This window comes from Haemorhous mexicanus, chromosome Z (genome assembly GCF_027477595.1).
Source record: "Haemorhous mexicanus isolate bHaeMex1 chromosome Z, bHaeMex1.pri, whole genome shotgun sequence".
Taxonomy (NCBI): domain Eukaryota; kingdom Metazoa; phylum Chordata; class Aves; order Passeriformes; family Fringillidae; genus Haemorhous; species Haemorhous mexicanus.
This window is the reverse complement of record NC_082381.1, coordinates 22175516-22196499: the sequence shown is the minus strand read 5'-3', so window position 1 is coordinate 22196499 and position 20984 is coordinate 22175516. Positions and strand designations below refer to the sequence as shown.

At 51.7% G+C, this 20984-nt stretch overlaps 1 protein-coding gene across 1 annotated transcript; it reads left to right on the top strand.

The window, feature by feature from the left end:
- The first annotated feature begins 14451 nt into the window (after window positions 1-14451).
- LOC132322459 (serine/threonine-protein kinase PAK 3-like) lies at window positions 14452-20783 on the top strand. The gene is made up of 12 exons (XM_059836947.1): window positions 14452-14530; window positions 15472-15513; window positions 15893-16044; window positions 17043-17187; window positions 17849-17912; window positions 18519-18567; window positions 18880-18992; window positions 19247-19364; window positions 19626-19725; window positions 20007-20203; window positions 20300-20437; window positions 20682-20783. The coding sequence occupies exons 1-12, from the start codon at window positions 14452-14454 to the stop codon at window positions 20781-20783; spliced, it is 1299 nt and encodes a 432-aa protein (XP_059692930.1).
- The last annotated feature ends 201 nt before the right edge of the window (window positions 20784-20984 follow it).

The window sequence follows — 20984 nt, the reverse complement described above, 5'->3', positions numbered from 1 at the left end:
CCTGTCCTGCTGGTTCAGTTGCACAGCACCATGGAGTTGAAGGTCATGCTGAGCATGCTGAGGGAACAAGGACCCTGGGTTTTAGAACAGCCAGCTTGAGCATGCTCTGAAGCCAGCTGTGAGGGATTCCCTGGCAAGCATCTATGGAGGGCAGAGGAGCTGGCAATAATGGAAGTTTTTCACAAAGAGCTTCCTGAAATCACAGCAATGCTCCATCCCTGCCCAGGGGCAGGAAGAGGGCAGAACCAGAGAGCATCGTGGCCTAAAAGTGAGCTTTGGCTTTGCCTAAAAGCAGCAGCAGCAGCAGCAGCAGCAGCAGCAGCAGCAGAGCGGCTGAGACACAGAGGCGCTGAGTCCCAGTGGCCACCACGCTGTCAGGCAGCGCCTGCAGGCTCGGTGCGCTTCTGGCAGCTCTGGTCTCCCCACAAGTGAGGAATCAAAGGCCCTGCCTCAGGCCCAGTCAGAAACCCAAGCAAGTGAGGGCAGAGGGAGGGGACCCCTCCAAATCTCTCCTGGGCATGGCTGCGAAGGAGCCGCTGCGTCTTCCTGCCCCTCTCTTTGGGATGTACTGGGCCCGGAGACGGCCAGCTTGTGCTCTGCTCTCCCAAGCGCCTTCTGGGTGGGCAGGAGAAGTGCTGCGTGCATGGCGGAGCATCCCGCAAGGGGCTCAAGAGAGCCTCCTGTGGGAACAGGGCTCCGCTCCCTGGCTGGCAACAGCCTGGCTTGGCTGCCCTGAGCGAGAGGCAGGAGCTCAGGAACGTGCAGAGGCAGCGGGCAGCTGGCGTTCAGAGGGGCCCGGGGCTGCGCGCCCCAAGCCACGCGTGGAAACAGACTGGGCGGAAGGAAGATGATCTCCAGCTGGAGAGCCTGTGCTGCAAGGAGCACAAGCAATTCAGCCTTGCCAGGGTTTCTTAAGGGTGTCTTGGTGTTCCCCAGGACATGCAGGCATTTGGGGAAATGCCCTTGGAAGGGAGGGGCTTGATTCCCAAGGAAACTGCTTCCCTAGGAGCCCCCAGCCAGGTAGATGCAGCTGTCTCCCTTTGACTCCCTGTGTTTCCTTTAGTCCTTGAGGCCCCTTGCCCTTGGCAGAGGGGCAGGGGAAGGATGGCAAGAGCAGCTTTGGCATCCGCCTGGGCCTGCAGAGACCAAAGCAAGCATCTGCAGCAGGGATTGTTCCCCACCTTTGAGCACAGGCCTGAGCCGGATCCTTTCTGTCCAGCCAAGAGCCCCAAAGCTCTCTTGGGGATCTGGGAATTCAGAGGCCTTTATGCACGCATGAATGCCGTCTGCCTGGTCTGCTGTGTTTTAACTCTTGGCAAGATGCGTTTGCCTCTTGCTTGCTGGATTGCTGCTGCCGCCACAACACAGAGGAGAAGAACGAGCATGGGAAGGGAACTGCCTGCTGGTGTCCCCGCACTCCTTAGGCTCTGGTCCTGCACTCTTCCATGCTGTCTGTCCTTTGGCGCTGGTGCTCGCTCACTCGCTTGGTTTCACTTGTTTCCTCTGCACAGCTTGGCCTCGGAATGTTTGCTTGGAGCCTGTCTGTCCTACATTCCTATCCGCAGGAAGGCAGCAAGCCGGTGGCAAGGATTTAAGCTGGGCTGCAGCAGAACTGGACCCTGCAGGCGCTGAGAGCTCTCAGCCTGAGCAGGCCACCTGCAGGACCGAATGCTAAAGAGGCAGAAGTAGCCAGGGGATACTTTGTTTCAGTCGGAGTGACAATAAAACTCTCAAGATTGCCGAGTGTTTTAAGACTCCCTTCCTTGCCTTGCTCTAGCTAAGTGGCCAGGCCCCTTTCAGAAGCCCAAAGAACGTCCTGAGCCAAGCAGCTTTGCTTGCCTGAACTGGGGAAAGCAAGCGCAGGAAGAGCGGAGAGGAGATGCCTGCGCCTGAGGAGGCCCTTGTGCCCCGCCAGCTGAGAGGTGGTGTAGCCATGACATTTTCTGAAAAATCCCTTTGCCAGGATTTTTCTCCTGAGAGGCTGAGAGGTCTCAGGAAGAAAATGGAAGCAATAATGATCTGCTGCTCTGGAATGCAACAGGTGGCATCTTTGATTGGTCTCATGAGGTTGTTTCTAATTAATCACAGTCAATGGCAGTCCAGCTGTCTCAGGCTGTCTGCTCAGTCACAAGATTCTATTTTCATTCCATTCTTTCCCTTTCCTTGTGTAGTATATGATGTAGATAATTCATGCTTTGGAGATTGAATAAAAATTATAAAGATCCAACCATGCATCTGACCCCCATGGCCAGAAGCAGGACTTTTCATTTCCAAAAGGTTTCCAAGATTCAGCCAGATAAAATCATGACCATTAATGAGTGAATGAGTCTTTCCTGGGTTATCAGCGACCATTTCCCGAGAACGTCAGAACGTTCACCGAACAACACCTGGGAGAGATTACATCGAAAAACAGGCAACATCTTGGCTACAGCTGAAAGGAAGACCATTTCAAGGAGCCCAGACAGCCATCCAAGCCTATGGACTTTTGTACAGGATTGCATCTGTTTAGTTCCCATTACACATATGTAGGAATGTACAGAAATCTTAGGTCATTTCTGCTCCAGGTAGAATAAACTGTATATAAGCTGGCTACCTGGAGCAGTTGGTGTGACACTCTGGGGAGATGCTGACACTACCTCGGCTCGACCTAAGTTAACCCAGCATCAAAATCCGGGGTTGAAACTGTCTTAGCTGTGGCGGTTTAATAATATTTTATTTTTTGGTTGTAGATCTAATAAAATTATAAAATACTTTATAAAAATTTGGCTGCAGACTTGATAATTTATAACAAATTGGTGACAGCCCGATGTGATCTGATATTGGGGTCCGGGAACCCCCTTTTTTCCCCGGGGGGTGCCCCGCTGGTTTTAGCGGCCTGGACGGGAATCGGATTTCGGAACCAATCAGATTCACAAAAAAACCACAGACCAGAACTGCAGATGATGATTGGAGTCGCGTGCTAACAGAGCCAGGGAAATAAGGGCCCATTCTCGACTCGGAAAGATCTAGAGAGATCTCTGAGATACGAGGTTTTTCTCATCTGTAAAAATCAACATGCACAAAGAATTCCACGCAGGAAAAGGACCTTAAGTATTGCATGGTTGGGTGGAGCGTGATCGGACACATGTGTGAGACGTGACATTGTCACGGAGCGAGTGCGTAGCCCGCGATTGTGGTTCTGCTATCCTGCGAGGGAAGCGGCCAGTCAAGGGGAAAGCGAAAGGTGCTCGCTCTAAACACATGAGACCTGGGGCTCGGGAAGAGGCTAGGGGAAAAACCGGTCACGTTTGGGATTGGAAGAAGGGAAGCAAGCCTTGAAAGGTCCAGGAATTAGTACACCTTCTGAAACCGGAGGAAACAGGTAAGAAAGACTACCTACAAGTCGACAAGGCGGTCAACTGTCCAACTTGGTCAGGCTGGCGACTTTTCGCAAGCTGGAAAACCCAACGTTGGAGAAAGGATCGGGACTCGAGATGAAAGTCCCAGGAAAACAACAAAAGGTAAGGAAATTCTTAACCTTCTTTGAGAAAATGGGATTGGGAAAAAGCAAGGGACAAAAGAAAACCCAGGAAAAAATCCCTCAGGTCCCCAGGAGAGTGTTATCAGAAATACCCTGAGACAGTCCTCTGGGGTGGATGCTGGAACACTGGGATGAGAATCCACGGAGGTGGGGGAAATCCAAAGAAACGATGATTCATTTTAGTATGGAGAAATGGGGGGCGGGGGGGGGGGGGGAAGGAAATCGGACAGTACGTGGTTTGGCTGATATTCGGCACGTTTGAAAGTTGGACCTGTGAGTCTTTGTTTGACCACGTGAACGGTATCAGTCCGCGGACCCGGAGGAAATCGAGTATGCAGACATATGGAGGCATGCTCGCCCGAGTCTGCACCCAGCGAGAGCCTGCCGGTGTGCAGCAAAAGCAGGGAGGGAGTGGGAACCATTGGAAAATCTTCAACCACCTTACCTTGTGGCTCCAGAGAACCCAGGTCCCGCTCTGGCACAAGCGGTGCCAGGAATGCCTCTTGAAGTGGGGGTGCTGCAAGTTCAGGCAGTTGCATCACCGCCGCCACCAGAACAAGCGGCGGCATCCGCTCCCCCACATGGCCACGCAACTGCAGAGCAGCCGCAGCCACAAGTATCCCCGAAGGCCGAGGAGAAGGGGGCGGGTGTCCCCAGGCACGCTGAACTAGGAGGAGAACGAGGAGGTTGACCGTGAGACAAAGTGGAGATGAGGAGGAAAAACTTGGTATCTACCCCTTACGGGAGGTACCGACGGCCCCAGGGGTGATTGGATATGTCCACAGCCCAATTGACACCAGTGATGTAAGAGCGTTCAAAAAAGAGATGGGAAAGCTGATGGATGACCTGCTCGGAGTAGCAGAGGGGTTGGATGAATTTTTGGGAACAAGTATTTACACTTACGAGGATCTCCAAGTGATCCTCAGATCGTTATTTAATAATAAGGAGTGAGACATGATCTGGTCAGCTGCGATCAGGGACTGGGAAAAGCGGAACCCAAATGGGAGAGTCCAGGGAGGAGCGGTGGCCAAACCAAAAGCTGTCTTGGGAAACCCAGATGGAAGAGGGGAGGCAGATGATGATAAATCTGTGAAATATGGTGATTCAAGGTATCAGGGAGGTGGTACCGAAGGGGCAGAACATGACTAAAGTGCTCAGGGAATGCCAAGGGAAGGATGAAACACCTATGGAGTGGTTGGAGAGACTCCGGAAGGGTTTGATGTATTCAGGGACGGACCCTGATTTCCCGGTGGGGATGGTGCTGTTGAAAACTCAGTTTGTGGCGAAATCTTGGGAAGATATTCGGAAGAAGTTAGAGAAAACAGATGGTTGGCAGGAGCAGGGGTTGCAGGGGCTGTTGCATGAAGCTCAGAAAGTTTACATGCGCCGAGATGAGGAAAGGCAGAAAATACAGGCTAAAGTCCTGGTGGCAGCGGTGAGAGAGGCTCAGAAACAGGAACGGGGAAAGGATGCAGTGAAAAAGGGGTCAGCAAAAAAAACTGGTCCGTCTCCGACTCTGGACAAAGGTTCCGGGGGGCAAAAGCGGGAGTTTGAATGTTATTGCTGCAAACAAAAGGGGCACATTAAACAAAATTGCCCCAACAGAGCCAAGGATCAGGCCATGTTTCAGGAAGATTAGAGGTGTCAGGGGCTTTTCAGTTTGGGTCCCAGAACATCTAGGGAGCCCTTGATAAAATTAAAAGTGGGACCCTACAAAGAGGAATTAAAATTTATGGTAGATTCAGGAGCAGAGCGGTCAATGGTGTTACAAACACCAAAGGGATGCTCTTTGAGCGATGATTCCATGGTGGTGACAGGAGCAAAAGGGGACCCTTTTGAGGTCCCCATCATAAAAAACATTGAAAGAAGCACAGGAAACAGAAAACACGTTGGTAACATTTTAGTAGCTAAAGGTGCAGACTTTAACTTGTTGGGGCAGGACGTGATGGTTGCTTTGGGGGTTGGGCTGGCGGTAGAAAAAGCACAGCTCAAAGTGAGACTTTACAGCCTCACTGCCCCTGATGAGGAGAAAATAGACCCGAAGGTGTGGTATGTCCCGGGAGAAGCTGGGAGGTTGGACATAGAACCGATTCGGGTGGAAATTGAAAGGCCTGAAGACCCTATAAGGGTCAAACAATACTCCCTCTCCATGGAAGGGAAGAGGGGTTTGAAACCGGTGACTGACAAATTAGTAAAGAAAAGAACATTAGAACCTTGCATGTCATGACACAATACCCCGATTTCGGCAGTGAGAAAACCAGACGGCAGCTTTAGGCTGATTTATGGGCTGTGAATCAGAGAACTAAGACTCGGTTTCCCACTGTGTTGAATCCTTACACTTTGTTAAACAATCTCTCCCTGGAAGACACGTGGTACAGTGTAATTGATTTAAAGGATGCTTTCTGGACGTGTCCTCTGGATGAGGGCAGTGGCGATTATTTTGCATTTCAATGGCAAGATCCGGAGACGAATAGGAAGCAGCAGCTCAGGTGGACTTCGTTGCCTCAGGGCTTCGTGGATTCTCCAAATTTATTTGGGCAGGCACTTGAGCAGGTTTTGAGTGAGTTTGTACCCACGGAAGGAACAAAGCTTCTACAATATGTAGATGACTTGCTGATCACAGGGAAAGGGGAAGAGGAGGTAAGGACAAACACAATTGGGCTTTTGAATTTTTTGGGAGAAAACGGATTGAAGGTTTCAAAAACAAAACTGCAGTTCATGGAACCGGAGGTCAGATATCTGGGACATTGGCTAAGAGAGGGAAAAAAGAAATTGGATCCAGAAAGGGTGGCAGGGATTATTGCCTTACCACCCCCGCAGACGAAAAGGGAGGTCCAGCAGCTTTTGGGATTGTTGGGGTACTGTCGGCAGTGGATCGAAAGTTATAGTGACAAGGTGAAGTTTCTCTATGAGAAGCTCACCACAGACAGGATCAAATGGACACAAAAGGATGAAGAAGAATTTAAGGGGGTTAAGGAGGCGCTCATGGCAGCACCAGTGTTGAGCCTCCCTGATGTCAGGAAACCTTTTCAGTTGTTTGTGGACACTAGCAATCACACAGCACATGGGGTGCTGACGCAAGACTGGGCGGGGATCAGGAAGCCTGTAGGGTACTTTTCCTGGCTTTTGGACCCGGGCAGCAGAGGCTGGCCCACGTGTTTGCAGGCGATTGTAGCGGTGGCTTTGCTAGTGGAGGAAGCGAAAAAGGTGACTTTTTGAAGCACTTTTGGTAGTATTTGCTCCGCACAATGTGCGGGGCATACCACAACAAAAAGCAGACAAGTGGCTCATGGATGCAAGGTTGCTGAAGTATGAGGCCATTTTGATTCATTCACAGGATTTGGAATTGAGAACAACGACTGCACAGAACCCTGCACAGTTTCTGTTTGGGGAAGTGGCAGAGAAACTAGTTCATGACTGCGTGGAAACAGTCAAGCTGCTAACCAAGATCAGGGAGGATTTAGAAGAAGAAGAACTAGATGAAGGGGAAAAGTAGTTTGTGGATGGGTCAAGCAGAGTGGTTGAAGGGAAAAGAAAATCAGGATATGTGGTTGTGAACGGGTTGACAGGGAAAGTGATAGAGGCAGGTCCCCTGAATGCAAGCTGGTCTGCACAGGCATGCAAATTGTATGCAGTTCTGAGGGCATTGAAAAGACTGAAAGGGATAAAGGGAACCATTTTCACCCATTCGAGGTATGCCTTTGGTGTGGTTCATACATTTGGAAAGATTTGGGAAGAGAGGGGGCTGATCAATACGAGGGGAAAAGAACTAATGTATGGGGAATTGATCCGACAAATTCTGGAAGCACTGAGAGGGCCAGAAGGAATTGCGGTGGTCCATGTGAAAGGGCATCAGACAAGAATTCAGTTTCGAACCAGAGGGAACAATCTGGCGGATCAGGAGGCCAAAACTGTGGCACTTATGGTGGTAAGTACCGCAGAGCTTGAAAGAGAAGAAACCCCTGAGGATTCCACTCAGCCCTCCCCAAAGGAAATTGAGTGCCATGAAAAGATTGGAGGTGAATTGAAAGAAGGTAAGTGGAGGTTACCTGATGGGAGGGAATTAGTTTCCAGAGGATTTGCTCAGAGGATTCTGCGAAGTTTGCACCAGAAAACACACTGGGGGGCACAGGCTCTGGCAGAGCAATTTCTAAAATTTTTTAGGTGCAAGAGAATTTATGAATTGGCGAGACAGGAGGTACAAGGGTGTTTGATTTGTCAAAAGATAAACAAATCAAGAGCCAGGAAGGCTGCCCTGGGCAGTCGCCCCATTGCGTACTGGCCATTTGAAAGATTTCAAGTTGATTTTACTGAATTGCCAAAAGTGGGAAGGTTCAAATTTGGTGACTGTGGATAAATCGACTCATTGGGTAGAAGCCTTTTCCAGCTCTTGAGCAACAGCCCAGACGGTGGCCAGAAAATTACTGGAGGAGATTGTACCCCAATATGGGGTAGTGAATTACATTGATTCGGATCAGGGAACACATTTTACATCAAAGGTTATTAAGCAAATGGCTGATGCTTTGGGCATTCGGTGGGAGTACCACACTCTGTGGCACCCCCAGAGTTCTGGACAAGTGGAAAGAATGAATCAAACTTTGAAGGCAAAGTTATCAAAATTGATTTTGGAAACAAAGATGTCCTGGTTGAAGTGTCTGCCCTTGGCTTTGCTTAATATCCGAACCATGCCTCATTCAGAGACGGGGCTCTCACCGTTCGAAATGCTGTATGGGATGCCATACAAGCATGGAATGCCGGTGGGACACCCCAGATTTGAGGATGGTCAGATCCAACCATACCTGGTTGCAATCAACAGAACCTTACAGGAACTTTGAAAACAGGGAATCGTGACACAGAGTGCTCCTCTGGGGTTCACTATTCACAAAATTCAGCCTGGGGACAAGGTGTTTGTGAAAGTGTGGAAAGAGGCATCGCTCTCTCCTCACTGGGAAGGTCCTTTTCTTGTGCTCCTGACAACAGACACGGCCATTCGGACAGCAGAGAAAGGGCTGGACACACGCGTCTAGGGTGAAGAAATCCAAGCAGCAGGAGGAAGCACCTGACTGGAGGGTCACTTCTTCCCACGGCGACTTGAAAATCTGGCTCCAACGTCCTCATAAATGACAAACAATGAGCGGATCAGTTGTATACTGTCAGATCATGTCTGCTATCCATTCGTGCACTTTAAGAGGGAATATTGTCAAGGGCTTTTTGTGATCCATTGCAGAAGGGGGCAGAGGCCAAAAGGACTGTGCACTCAGTGTTTGGAGGAAGAACTCGAATTGACTGACCGTATCCTGACCTTAGCCACAGGTCTGCGTATCATTGAATTCGATTCTCAGGAGTGGTTTCGTATTTTTCAAAACGGGGTGCGTGGGAAGCTTAGGTCCCAAGCAGAAATTCTAGATGTGGGGTGCCGGAAATCCATCAAAGTCCCTTGCAGTTCCGATGCAGTCAGGGTGTCTCGGTAGGGCGCATTTAAGAGGCGGTATGCGGCTAGGTCCGAGGGCATCTTCCCTGAAGAGTACTCCTGCTGCCGCAAAGATGGTCTTCCTCGCCGCTGGTGGCACCCCAGGGGGCGGAGGCAAAGGCAGAGGAGTATGCCTAGTGGGAATCCTGATTGGCCTGAGCCTAGTCATGTGCGGGATGCAGAGACTGAGCACTGAGGTTCCCAGGAACAACGGAAGCTCCGTGGTCGAGTGTGGAAATTGCACTCCAGTGGTCCCAGTCGCTGGGGACGGGGCATCCTCAACATCCCAAGCCCCGGAGGAATGCCCGAACGGAACTAGCAGGTACTCTTGGAAAAATGGTACTGGGGTGAAATTGTGTGAATTGGAAAGCGGGACTTGGTGCATCAATCCCGAGGCAGGGTTAAGGAACAGGCAGTCAATCACGGGTTCCAGAGGAAAAAACGTGATGCAGAACAAATGTCAATCCCCATTTGTCACCAGTGTAACCAAACTGTGTGGGTCGGGGGAAAGACAGAATCAATTTTTATTGCATATCACCAGGTGAACCCTTTGTGCTATGATAGCACAAGGTTGGGGGTATGCACGATGAATGGGAAAATGTATTGGGTAACAACGAAGATGAAATTTGATAACAAAGTTACCGGGAAAAAGAACCCACTCATATTGGATCTGGCACGAGCAAAGGATGATAGGGCGTGCCTGCAATATGATAGGGTGATTTGTTTTGCAAACAACAAAGATAATGAGGATCCTGGAGGGAAAATGAAAGAAATGATACAAGAAATAAGAAAAAGGGAGTCAGAACTGAGGAAGCAGAGGATTGAACAGGAAAGGTTGAAAACACTGAGTGAACTGTATGAGGCCTTGGAAAAACAATATTCTGATGGGGAATTACCTTCCCCAGACAAGAACTTATTCATTGATCTGATTCAAGAAATAGCAACAGAATTGGGTTTATCAAACTGCTGGATTTGTGGGGGGCTGAAATCTGCTGAGAAATGGTCATGGAAAGGGGAAGGTTTGACTCCTGAGCAACTTCTGAAATGGGATAGCCTGAGGGTCTCAAAATTGATACAGAGGCCTGAGGGGTGGGTTTTGGACCAAAGAGTGATTAGCTCAATTTGTGTCAGCCGGGCAGGGAGAGAATACACTGAAATGGTAGGATACACTCCCTGTGTGTCTACTTTGGTGGTGAATTCTGATTCAAAAAGAAAGGTATGGCTCCCTGCCCCTCCCTTGGGGTATTGGAGTCTGAAAAATGATACAAATTGTGAGTGGGACAAGAGAACAGGATTATGCTGGGTCCAAAGTCTAGGAGCCTACCCTTTCCAATCCTTGGAAAGTGTAAGAGAATTCTGGGGAGACCCAGGGAAGATAGACATTAAATGGAAAGCACTGGATGGGATTTATTGGATCTGTGGAAAGGAGGGATACAGCGAATTACCCCCGAGGTGGAAAGGGTCTTGCACTCTGGGTATGATCAGGCCAGTTTTCTTCACTCTCCCGAGGACGAAAAGCAATCTGTTAGGGGCTCCGTTGTATGAGACCTTGAAAAGGGAGAGGAGGAGTCTGAAGAAGATGATACCAGTGATAAGTGGGGGGCAAGCCTGGGGGGAAGAGGAGTGGCCAGTGGCAAGAATAATCGATTATTATGGGCCGGCCATGCGGGCACAGGATGGAAGCTATGGATATAGGACCCCAATCTACCTTCTGAACAGGCTGATCAGATTGCAAGCAGTTATGGAACTTGTATCAAATCACACCTCAGAAGCCCTGGACTTACTAAGTCGGCAGCACACTCAGGTGAGAGCCTTTGTGTACCAAAATCGAATAGCATTAGACTATTTGTTGGCCAAAGAGGGAGGGGTGTGTGGGAAATTTAATGAATTGGAATGATGCATTGAGATTGATGATTATGGGGAAACCATAAGAGGTTTGGCGGCCAAAATTAAAAAGGTGGCCCATGTCCCCATCCAAAAATGGAATTCGATTTTGCAGTCCTCCTGGTGGGACAATTTATTTGATGGAGCATGGTGGAACAAAGTAATATCTCTTGTTCTCTGTTCAGTAGCCAGGATCCTATTCCTACCTTGTCTGATTCCATGTTTTATCAGACTGATCCACTCTGTAGTCAGGGGAATGCAGATTGCAATAGTCCCCCATAGACTCGGAGGGAGCTTCCGGAGGTGATGCATCTAAGATTGTGAGGCTCGGGGAGAGAAGGTATGCCAGCGATGCTGCAGAAGCATTTGCAAGGTTTGAAAGACAATCCAAACAAGAAAGAAGTAGTATAGTATATCAGTCATCCCACAAGATGAATACCGAATAGTGTAAGGGGTACTCCACTTGTGAGGAACCCTCAATGGTGGTGGGTAGAAATAAAAAATAAATAATGTAGAAGCATGAATGAAATGGGTAAAATAAATGGAGAGGGATTGTAGTATATGTTGTAGATAATACATGCTTTGGAGATTGTATAAAAATTATAAAGATCCAACCATGCATCTGACCCCCATGGCCAGAAGCAGGGCTTTTCATTTCCAAAAGGTTTCCAAGACTCAGCCAGATAAAATCATGACCATTAATGAGTGAATGAGTCTTTCCTGGGTTATCAGCGACCATTTCCAAACAATGTACAGAACATTCACCGAACAACACCTGGGAGAGATTACATCGAAAAACAGGCAACATCTTGGCTACAGCTGAAAGGAAGACCATTTCAAGGAGCCCAGACAGCCATCCAAGCCTTTGGACTGACTTTTGTACAGGACTGCATCTGTTTAGTTCCCATTATACATATGTAGGAACGTACAGAAATCTTAGGTCATTTCTGCTCCAGGTAGAATAAACTGTATATAAGCTGGCTACCTGGAGCAGTTGGTGTGACACTCTGGGGAGACGCTGACACTACCTTGGCTCGACCTAAGTTCACCCAGCATCAAAGTCCGGGGTTGAAACTGTCTTGGCTGTGGTGGTTTATTAATATTTTATTTTTTGGTTGTAGATGTAATAAATTTTAAAAATATTTTTAAAATTTGGCTGCAGACTTGATGATTTATAACACTTGCAAGGCTTCTGATGAAATCCTTGCTTCTATTCCTTTAGTATATTTTTACTATATATTTTTTATAGAAGATGTATCATAAAAGAATAAATCAGCATTCTGAAACATGGAGTCAAGATTCTCTCTCTTCCATCATCCTGGGAGCCCGCTGAACACCAGCACAAGGAGGGAAAAAGGGGATGGATCATCCCCTTTAGGGAGAGCTTCAGCCATGCCCTGAGTTTTAAGAGGAGCTTAGCCATAGATAAGAAATGTAATGTTGTGAGGTTTTCTTGGCAAGGCTTTATTTAGTTAGGATTATGGAGCATAGAAAGCTTCCTTCATGATGCGCTGCTTGGATAAAAGAAGAGTATTGCTGATGTGGGGAAGCTCAGAACTCTCCTGGAAGGAGAAAGGAATGGATGGTCATAAGAAGAATGAAGCTACCAAAAGAGAAGCTGGGTTTCAGCAGATGTGCTGTGAGCTGCCAGCCTGAACTGGTCACCTGGAGGACAGAATGATGGAGATGGTGAGGCTGGGGAAGTAAGCAAAAGATTCTCTGTACCAGCCCTTGGTTTCAGCAGGACTGGCAATAGAAACTCGAAAGGCTACAGAGGCCTGGAAGGTTCCCTCCCGTGTCACGCTGTGCCTAAGCTGCCCAGTGCCTTGGAAGCCGTGCGCTCCGGGCGTGCTGTCCCAGCTTTGATGGCTTTGCTTGTGAGCGCCCAAGGCTCTCCCCCTTCACAGAGGGTCCCTACCCCTGCCCCACAGACCCCCTGACAGCTGCCCCACAGCACCCCTCCTGCCTGGCACAGATGGTATTCCCGTGTGCCCTGCTGTCCCTCAGGGCCAGCCGCAGCTCACAGCGGGGCAGGAGGAGGGGCCAGGCCCTGCTTGTCCCCCCTTGCTGGCAACCACTTGGTATTGAAAAGCAAAGGAGGGCTGAAATGGCCCATCTTCCTAACAGTGCCCTCTCCTTAACCTTTGGGGCACCAAAGCGCTCTGCTCAAGGCGCTCTGAGACACTGAGACATCATGCTTCCTTCTCTAAGCCCTCCAATTGGCTGGGGAAGGTCAGCTGACTTGGAAACAGGGAAAATGAGACGCTTTCAAATGGAGGGAACTCTTCTGGGCAACAACTGCAGTGTTTCAGCAAGAGAATTCCAAGGTAGTTCTGGGCCATTCAACTAGTGCATTGATTTTCAAATGCCACCCTCAGCATTCCAAGTGTGAAGAGCCCAGGGTAAAGCTCCGTTCAAGGCACTGAGCTGTCTGTTATCAGAGGACACGTCTGTGCTGGGTCCCCAGGAAAGCAAGCTTAGCCATGGAGTGGGATTCCACGGGTGAACAGAGCTGATTTGCAGAGCAGCTGTGAGCACTTTTTTCCCCCTCCCACCCAGTATTTTCTTCCACTTTCAAGATGCCTCCTGGGTCTGCCTCAAGATTTTGAGAGAGAAGGGAATGACCGCAGCTCATTTGTACTGGGATGTGGCTGCCCAAATCTCGGCAAGGAATCTCACAGCGAGCACGGAGCTTGGGCAAACATCCGTCACCCTGCGGCTTTGGACTGTTCCAAAGGGGCCTCCTTAGGGCTCGACATCTGCAGGCCATTGCAGAGCAGTGAGCCGCAGGCTGCTGCCAGAGCTCCAACACAACACAGGTGTGGCACGAAGCACGGCACAGCTCTTCCGGATGTTCTGAGACTTTCAGTTGCCAGAGAAACAGCAAGCAGGACGAGAGGAGCTTTGCGTCAAGAGCTAAGCCAGCGTCTCCCTGCCGCAAAGGGAGGCCGGCCTCCAAAGCGAGTCAGAGCGGAGGTCAGCATGCACCCACGTGCTCAAGAAGCCACTGCAGCCTACAATGCTCCTGGACGTTTATTCTCTTGGCTTCTTTTGCCCCCTTCTTTTGTCATTGAAGAAGGGAGGCTTTTCAGAAGCAACTAAGATGCCACCTAGAAGAAGCACACTTGCTTTTAGTCAAAGCTTTGGGAACCAAAGTCATGTTTGCTTGGGTTCCTTGGATGCTAGGAGGGCTGGCTCATTGTTCTGGCCTCCCCTGGGATGCCGTGAGCAATGCCTTATGGAGCGTGAGGTCATTTTCTGCTGCTTTAGGACTGAGGAGAACTTGCCAGGCCTTTCTTTCGCATCAGCTCTGCAGAGGGGTTGGCTGGCTGGGCACAACAAAGGCAGGGCAGCTGCCATTGTGAGGTCAAGGGAGCGGTGCCACGTCACAGTGCCGTCAGCACAGCGTTGTCCCGGTGTGCACAAGGCCTGCTTGTCCAGAGCAGCTCTTGCGTTCGCTCCCTGCAGGAGGATCCTTGTGATCAAGGAGTTCTCAGCAGACGGCCTGCACCCCGAGAGGAGCCTTGCTTTTCCCTTGGGTGGCATTCAGCGTGCAAACCCGCACAGCGCTGCCAAAATGATCGGGCAAGTCTGTGCCGCGGTTTGCACTGTCTTTTCTCTTGCCTATTCTGCCTACTACGTGACCCAGCTGACTCGTAAGTAAAGGTTCATCCTGGGGCTGGCATCACCTGCCCTTTGCTTGGCTCTGCTCTTAATGCCGCAGTAGTGACCCCGCTGATTTAGGAACAAAATGGCCATGAAGATGCCACCCCTTTGGTCAAGCTCCTGCCAGCAGCAGCAGCTGGAAAGGGGCTATCTGTACTGGGCGGCAGGCACGGAGGATTTGCAGCGTAACCTGCAGCGGTTGCCCTCCCTCGCCGGGAGAGTGCGTGGCTGTGGAGTCTGTCATTTCCTCGGCTTGCTGCTTCAAGCAAGACAAGCTGCAAATTGCAGACTCTGAGAAGAGATCCTCAGAAGCACTTCTACCAACTCTGCGGTTCCCTCCGGGAGTGAAGGAAAGCAGTGTGTGCCCCAAATTCTGCCTCTTAGAGGCCTTGGCTGTGTTACTCGACCCTTTTCTGGTGTGCCAGGCTTGTGATTCCCTTGGCCATGCAGCACAAACTGCAATGCAGTTCGGCTTTGCTGCTGAAGCCGGGAGCAGTTTCTGGGCTGCTTCAGCAGAGAGCTGCCAGAGCAAAGGGGGCCCTTTGTGGAAACTTTCCTGGGCTATCCTCTTCTGCCAATTGATGGGAATTAGTGCATGCCATTGAAAAGAATCTCGAGGTAAAATGCAGGAAAGAGAGGAGGAAAATGCTGCTTGAGCTGCTGGGCACAAGGGAAGCTGAGACTGTTCAGGGACAAGGGGCATTTCCATGGCTGTGTTTCTATTTCTCTCCTGGCAAGAGAGGCCCAAATGCAGACAGAGCCTACCCGAGCGTCCTTGTTTTCCTCTTGCTTGCTGTGGGAAAGAGCTGTTCTCCTGGAGGCATGATGGGAAAGGCAAATGCTCTCTGTTGGGACTGACTGGTGCTGTGGCAGTCGCAGGCACAGGCACTTTTCTAAGGGCCTCTGGTTCCTTTTCCCTCGCTGGCTGCAGGTCACCTGACACGCGGATGGAGACGAGCCTGTCCTTTGGTGAGTGGCAAAGGAAGCTGGGACCTTGCCGGCGTGTGAGAATTGTGTGGCAATTCTGCCAGCTTGGCCTTTGGCAGGAGAGCGCAGTGGAGTGCCAGCGTGGGAGGCTGAAAGAAAGGCCAAGTGCCTGCTGGCATCAGCAGTAGCAAAGGGAGCACTGGCTGTTTGCTGATTTTCCAAGGAAAAAGCCTTTCAAGAGATGAAAGGCAAGTGGGCCAGCTCCAAGGTGTCTTGCTGCTTCTAGGCAGCAGGGAAGTTCAAATGCACAGCAAGATGGAGTAGCACCTGATTCAGCCATCTTCCTGGGCTTTTCATGACTCAGAGTCCCACTTGCATCAAAGTGTATGGTTTGCCCTTCCCTTTCCCAGCTCAGCAGAAAGCAGCTCCTCAGGGACTGGCTCTTGCCTGTCTCTCTCACTTGTGTCTGTCAGCGGCTCCTCTGGCTCCCTCTGTTACTGAGGAAGAGGCTGAAGAGGAGCAAAGGAACATCAAGCCTCCAGCTGTTGTCCCTCCACAGCCTGAACGTGCAGAGCCAGTAAGTGGCAGCTGAGCTTGGCACTGCCTTTGGTGCAGGGCCAAGCTTCAAGGCTTGGATGGAGCAGGCCTCGTTGCTGGCGGCTGAAGATGCTGGGAGCTGCGTGCCTGCCGCGACGTAGTGCTGCTTCAGGCAAGCCAGGGAGGCCTGGCCAACGGCTTCTGAGCTTTGACCTTCAAGCATCACTTTGCTGAGATGCCGAGAGGGCCTGAGAATGTCTCTTGGCATCAGAGAAGAGAAGAGAAGAGAGAGAAGAGAGGCATCAGAGAAGAGGCAGCATTCCATTCTTCCCAGGGCAGAAGTCAGCTCCTTGTGCCCATTGTCAGTGCAGGCTGCCCGTGGTCAGCGGGCAGAGCGGCCCAAAGCCGCAGCTGACAGCCTTGCGGGGTATTTGGGAGCCAGCGGCCCCTGGAGGGCACCTGTCCTCTCCACGGACTAATTAGCTGCACGCACAATGTAGGCTGCGCTGGGCTTCCACGCGGTCAGAGCGGAGTTTGGAGAGGAGATTCCTTGTCAGCACTGCATTGTAAAGGGTGGGTGGGTCTGGCCAGGGCTGGAAGGCGGCTTCGAAGGGCCGCTCCCTAAAGCCTGACATAGAGAGGGGAAATCCATGAAAGAGATCAGAGAAGGGACATGCTCCGGGTTTCTGAGCAGACAGATGCATGCCAACTCCGGGGTGGTTTCATTGCCCGGGAAAACACAGGAGGAGGAAAGCAGCAAGGCTCAGGGGCCATGCTCTGGTCTCTTTCCGGATCTTCACATCCCCATCTCTACCTTGTTGCCAGTCTCTGTCAGAAAAGCTGAAAAATGGAGCATGGAGGTGGCCATGAGGGGCTGGATCAAAATAGCCTTTGTGCTTTTCCCATTGCCTTGGAGAAGGGAACACGGGAAAGGGCCCAATGGCTGACGGAATCTTCCGAAGGCCTAGCTTGTGCCCTGCGTTCCGCGGGGCCTCTGGGCCAGCCGCCCTTCTGACGGGCAATCCTTTCTTGTCCCAGCTCAACACCCGCTCTGCAATTCAGCCTGGTGTCGCCGGAGCAGCATGGCCTGCAGCAGCCAGCTCGCCCCCCGCTGCTGGCACTTCATCCAGCGGCGCAGCCCAGCAGCCCGAGACGAGAGAGGAGCAGGGCCCGAAGACACTGAGTACGTCCGGTGTATTTGTCGTCTGCCAGAGCCGTGCGCTGTGTGCGTGTCTCGGTGCGGGTCGTGCCAGAAGTTCTCCCCGGTCTCAGAGGCCCTTCAGCCCCTCTGCAGAACCTGTTGTTGTGCTTGGAGGCAGCGCGGGAGCGCTCAGGGAGCTCCTGTTGCCTGTGAGGGCGGCTGGGCCTGGCTTGGCTCTGCCTGGGCTGCCTTCTGTGCCAAAGAGAAAAGCAGAGATTGTTTCTGCTGGAGCAGAAGGCTGGCACCTAGCAAGTGTGTAGGCCCCAGGGAGCTCTCTGGCCCCAGCTGTTTTCTGGCTCTCGTTCTTACTCCTCGTGCGGCTCAGAGACTTTGTGCTTCCAGGTGGCCCTGGCAGTGATGGGGGGTGTGACTGCAGAGGCTGCAAAGGCCCTTGCTTACCTCTTAGGGCCCCGCTCTTAAGGGCTCATCATTTTGGCTTATCAAGCTGTACTTCAATGAAATGAAGTCCTCCTAGGAAAGGCCACCTGATGGAAGGTGGAGAAGATGGCCCTCCCACTTGCTGGTCTCAGCAGCTGGAAGCCAAGGGTCCCAGAGCTGCTGGCAGTGGCCCTGCGTTTGGGATGGTCTGGGGAGCGGCGTCTCTGCGTGCAAGTGAGCGCCCTGCCCTGCTTTTGTCTTTCAGGGAGCATTGTGAGTGTGGGCCAGCCAATGAGCAAATACACGGCCTTTGAAGAACTCGGACGAGGGTAAGTGTGTGACGTCAGCTCATTTCACAAAACCGCGGGCCAGGACTTTGGCTGGTGCAATATCAAGTGTGAAGTCAGGCAAGCTCTAGTCATGGTCAGACTCTGGCTTTACCTCCTGTCGCCTGCCAGCACTGCTCAGTCAGAGCAATCCAAAGTCCTCATCAAAGACAAGTTGATTGCAGCACTGAGGAGCAGGAGCTGGAGCACCCCCTGCCATTGCAGCTTTATGGCCTGAAAGAGCACCTTGCCATCCAAGAAATGTCAGATTCTCCAAGACAGTGTTCTGGCCAGAATTGTTCTCAATTTCTTTACACACACATGCATGCACACCCACGCAAGAAGAGAGTTCCCCTTAGGTTTGGAAGTGACCAAACTGGGCGCGTGCCTTGGAGATTTGCAGCGGCCCTTGGTCTTCATGCTGGACCTTAGTGTTCCCTCGGACACCCTGCCCTGCATTGGCAGAGGGCTCACGGAGTGATGTGCTGAAAAAGAGAGGCCGCAGATGGCATTTTCTAAGGCGTCCAGGCAGCCAGGGCAGATCTCCGGCCTAGGCTTGCTTTCCGTGCCAGGGCTAAAGGGCTTTTTCTGCTGCTGTTTTCTTTCTAGGGGGTTTGGAGCTGTTTATAAAGCCCTTGACACCAGCAGAAGAAAACAGGTAAAGTGCCAAGAGCCCCATGGCATTTTGCAGCTCTGGAGCGCTTTGCCCGCTGCTGTGAGCTCTGCCTGCAGCTTTGGGTGGCCGCTCCACATCTGCAGCAGAGGCTGTTCCGCTGAAGTACCGTCTAGGCTCAGGGTGCAGAATGCACTTGGGATGGGCTTTGGTGCTTCTGCTGAGCTCTGCAGTCTAGTAACCAGGCACTTTGGCACAGCTGGCTGCCCCATCGCACAAGCACTCGCTCCACGTCTGCGTTTGTGATCTGGAGCAGGCTGCGTCTTCTCAAGGTAACCGTCGCCCATGTCATCTTAGGTGGCCATCAAGATCATGTCGCTTGGGGAGGAGATGTCCGAGGAGCTGGCTGCCATTGAAATCCTGGCCATGAGGGACAACAGGCATCGCAATATCGTCTCCTACTTTGACAGGTTGGCATACTGTCATGGCAATGAGCTAGTGCAAGCCAGAAGAGACAATGCCCTTTGGTCAGTGGCAGAGAACGGAGCTGGTGATGATGATTTCTCTGCTCGTCTCCAGAGGGTGGGAGGAGGTTGACCTGCTGTTCAAGAATCTCTTGCGGCACACGTAGCTTGGAGAGCAGTGGCAAAAGCCTGGCTCAGGCCCTCGGGTGACTGAGCAGTGGCCATTGCTCTCTGTCCATGCCGTGGTTTTCTTCTTCCAGCTACCTGGTGGATGCAGAGCTTTGGCTGGCCATGGAGTTCATGGACGGCGGCACCTTGTTTGATGTGCTCCGGGCAGTGTACCTGGAGGAAGGACAGATAGGCGCTGTCTGTCGGGAGGTGAGGCATCCCACTTGTGCTTCCCCGGGCCTGCCCAGGACGCTGCTTGTTAGCTGGAGGTTAAGGACAGCAGAGATTTCTTGCTCTCAGCTTTCTTTTGCTGCTGCTGCTGTCACAAGACAGAGGAGAAGCACCATGATGCTGCACCCTGGCTCCCCATTCCCATGAGAAAGCAGTCCATCCCGTCGAGCTCTTTCCTTTCTGGTGGTATGAAATCAGATCCTGCACGTTAACTTTCCCTCCCTCCTTTTTCTCTCTCAGTGCCTTCAAGGACTGCATTTCCTTCATTGCCGCCAAGTCATCCACAGAGACATCAAAAGCGGCAACGTTCTTGTGGGCATGGATGGATCCGTCAAGTTGGGTGGGTATCCCTGCTTGTGTGCGGCATTTGCAGCCTGTGCTCTGGGGCTGCCTTTTGGTGAGTGCCACTCGGCCAGGAGCGCCGCTTGGCCAGCGCGTGAATGGCCGGGGTGTTTTTGAAGTGGCCGATGCCTTCTTTCCCTGGCTCCAGCCCCGTGCAAGGAGTGCTCAGCTGCTTTTTCAGCTAGATTCAGCATCTCCTTGCCAGGCTTGGAGTGGGCAATCCTTTTGGCTGCTTGGCCAGTGGTAGCTGGCTTTGACAGGCTTTGTTGTTCTCCTCAGCTGACTTTGGCCTCTGCGCTCAGCTCAGCCCTGAGCGCAGCAAGCGCAGCTCCCGCGTGGGCACTCCCAGCTGGATGGCACCGGAGGTGGTGAGAGGAGAAGCCTACGGCCCCAAAGTGGACATCTGGTCCCTGGGGATCATGGGGCTGGAAATGGTGGAAGGGGAAGCTCCTTACCAGCGGGAAGCCCGTCTCAGGGTAAGGTGCAGCTTAGAAAGAGGGCTCTGTGTGGAGAGAGCTGATGCGGCTAGCAAAGGAGCAGCTCCAGTGTCCTCTTGCATCCGTGTGCTGTAGGTTTTTGAACTGATAGAAAGGAATGGGCCCCCAAAACTGCAGAACCCCAAGCACCACTCGGCTCTCCTGCGCGACTTTCTCCGCTGCTGCCTGCAGGCAGACGAGGACAGGCGCTGGTCTGCCCAGGAACTCCTGCAGGTAAGAAGAAGCAAAGGGCCAAAAAGCCCTGTCAGCTGAGGACGCCTGCATGAAGGGATGAGGAGGAATGTGGGCCACGGGGCTGAGACGGGTGCCAGGACAGGAAGGCGCAGGAGCACATGCTGCCCTCGATGCTTGCTCTTGGTGTGTCTTTCTGGTAGCCAAGGAGTCCTGCTTGAGCCCGTGAGGATGTGATCCTGGAAAGTAAGGCTTCCTTTCTTTGTTTTCTTTTTCCTCTGGGCAGCATCCCTTTGTGACCTCAGGCCATCCTGCCTCCAGCCTGGCTGCTCTGATCACCTCAGCCAAGCAAGTGCAGGAAGACTGGAGAGGAGACGCCTGCGCCTGAGGAGGCCCTTGTGCACCGCCAGCGGAGAGGAGGGAGAAGGGGATGTGTCATCATCAAGCAGAGTTTCAGCCATGCCCTGAGTTTTAAGAGGAGCTGGGCTGTAGATAGGAAATCAAAGGCTTTTGTAATTTGCTAGTTTAGGTGATAGTTTAGCTTAGCTTAGGTTAGTTTAGGTGTAAGTTAGGTTTCATTGAAAGCTCT

Bases quoted from the DNA above. Each gene is read 5' to 3' on its own strand.
- LOC132322459 (XM_059836947.1), top strand. From the start codon at position 14,452: ATGATCGGGCAAGTCTGTGCCGCGGTTTGCACTGTCTTTTCTCTTGCC. The intron at 17,188-17,848 runs GTACGTCCGGTG...TTTGTCTTTCAG, and splicing joins GCAGGGCCCGAAGACACTGA to GGAGCATTGTGAGTGTGGGC. The intron at 20,438-20,681 runs GTAAGAAGAAGC...TCCTCTGGGCAG, and splicing joins CTGCCCAGGAACTCCTGCAG to CATCCCTTTGTGACCTCAGG.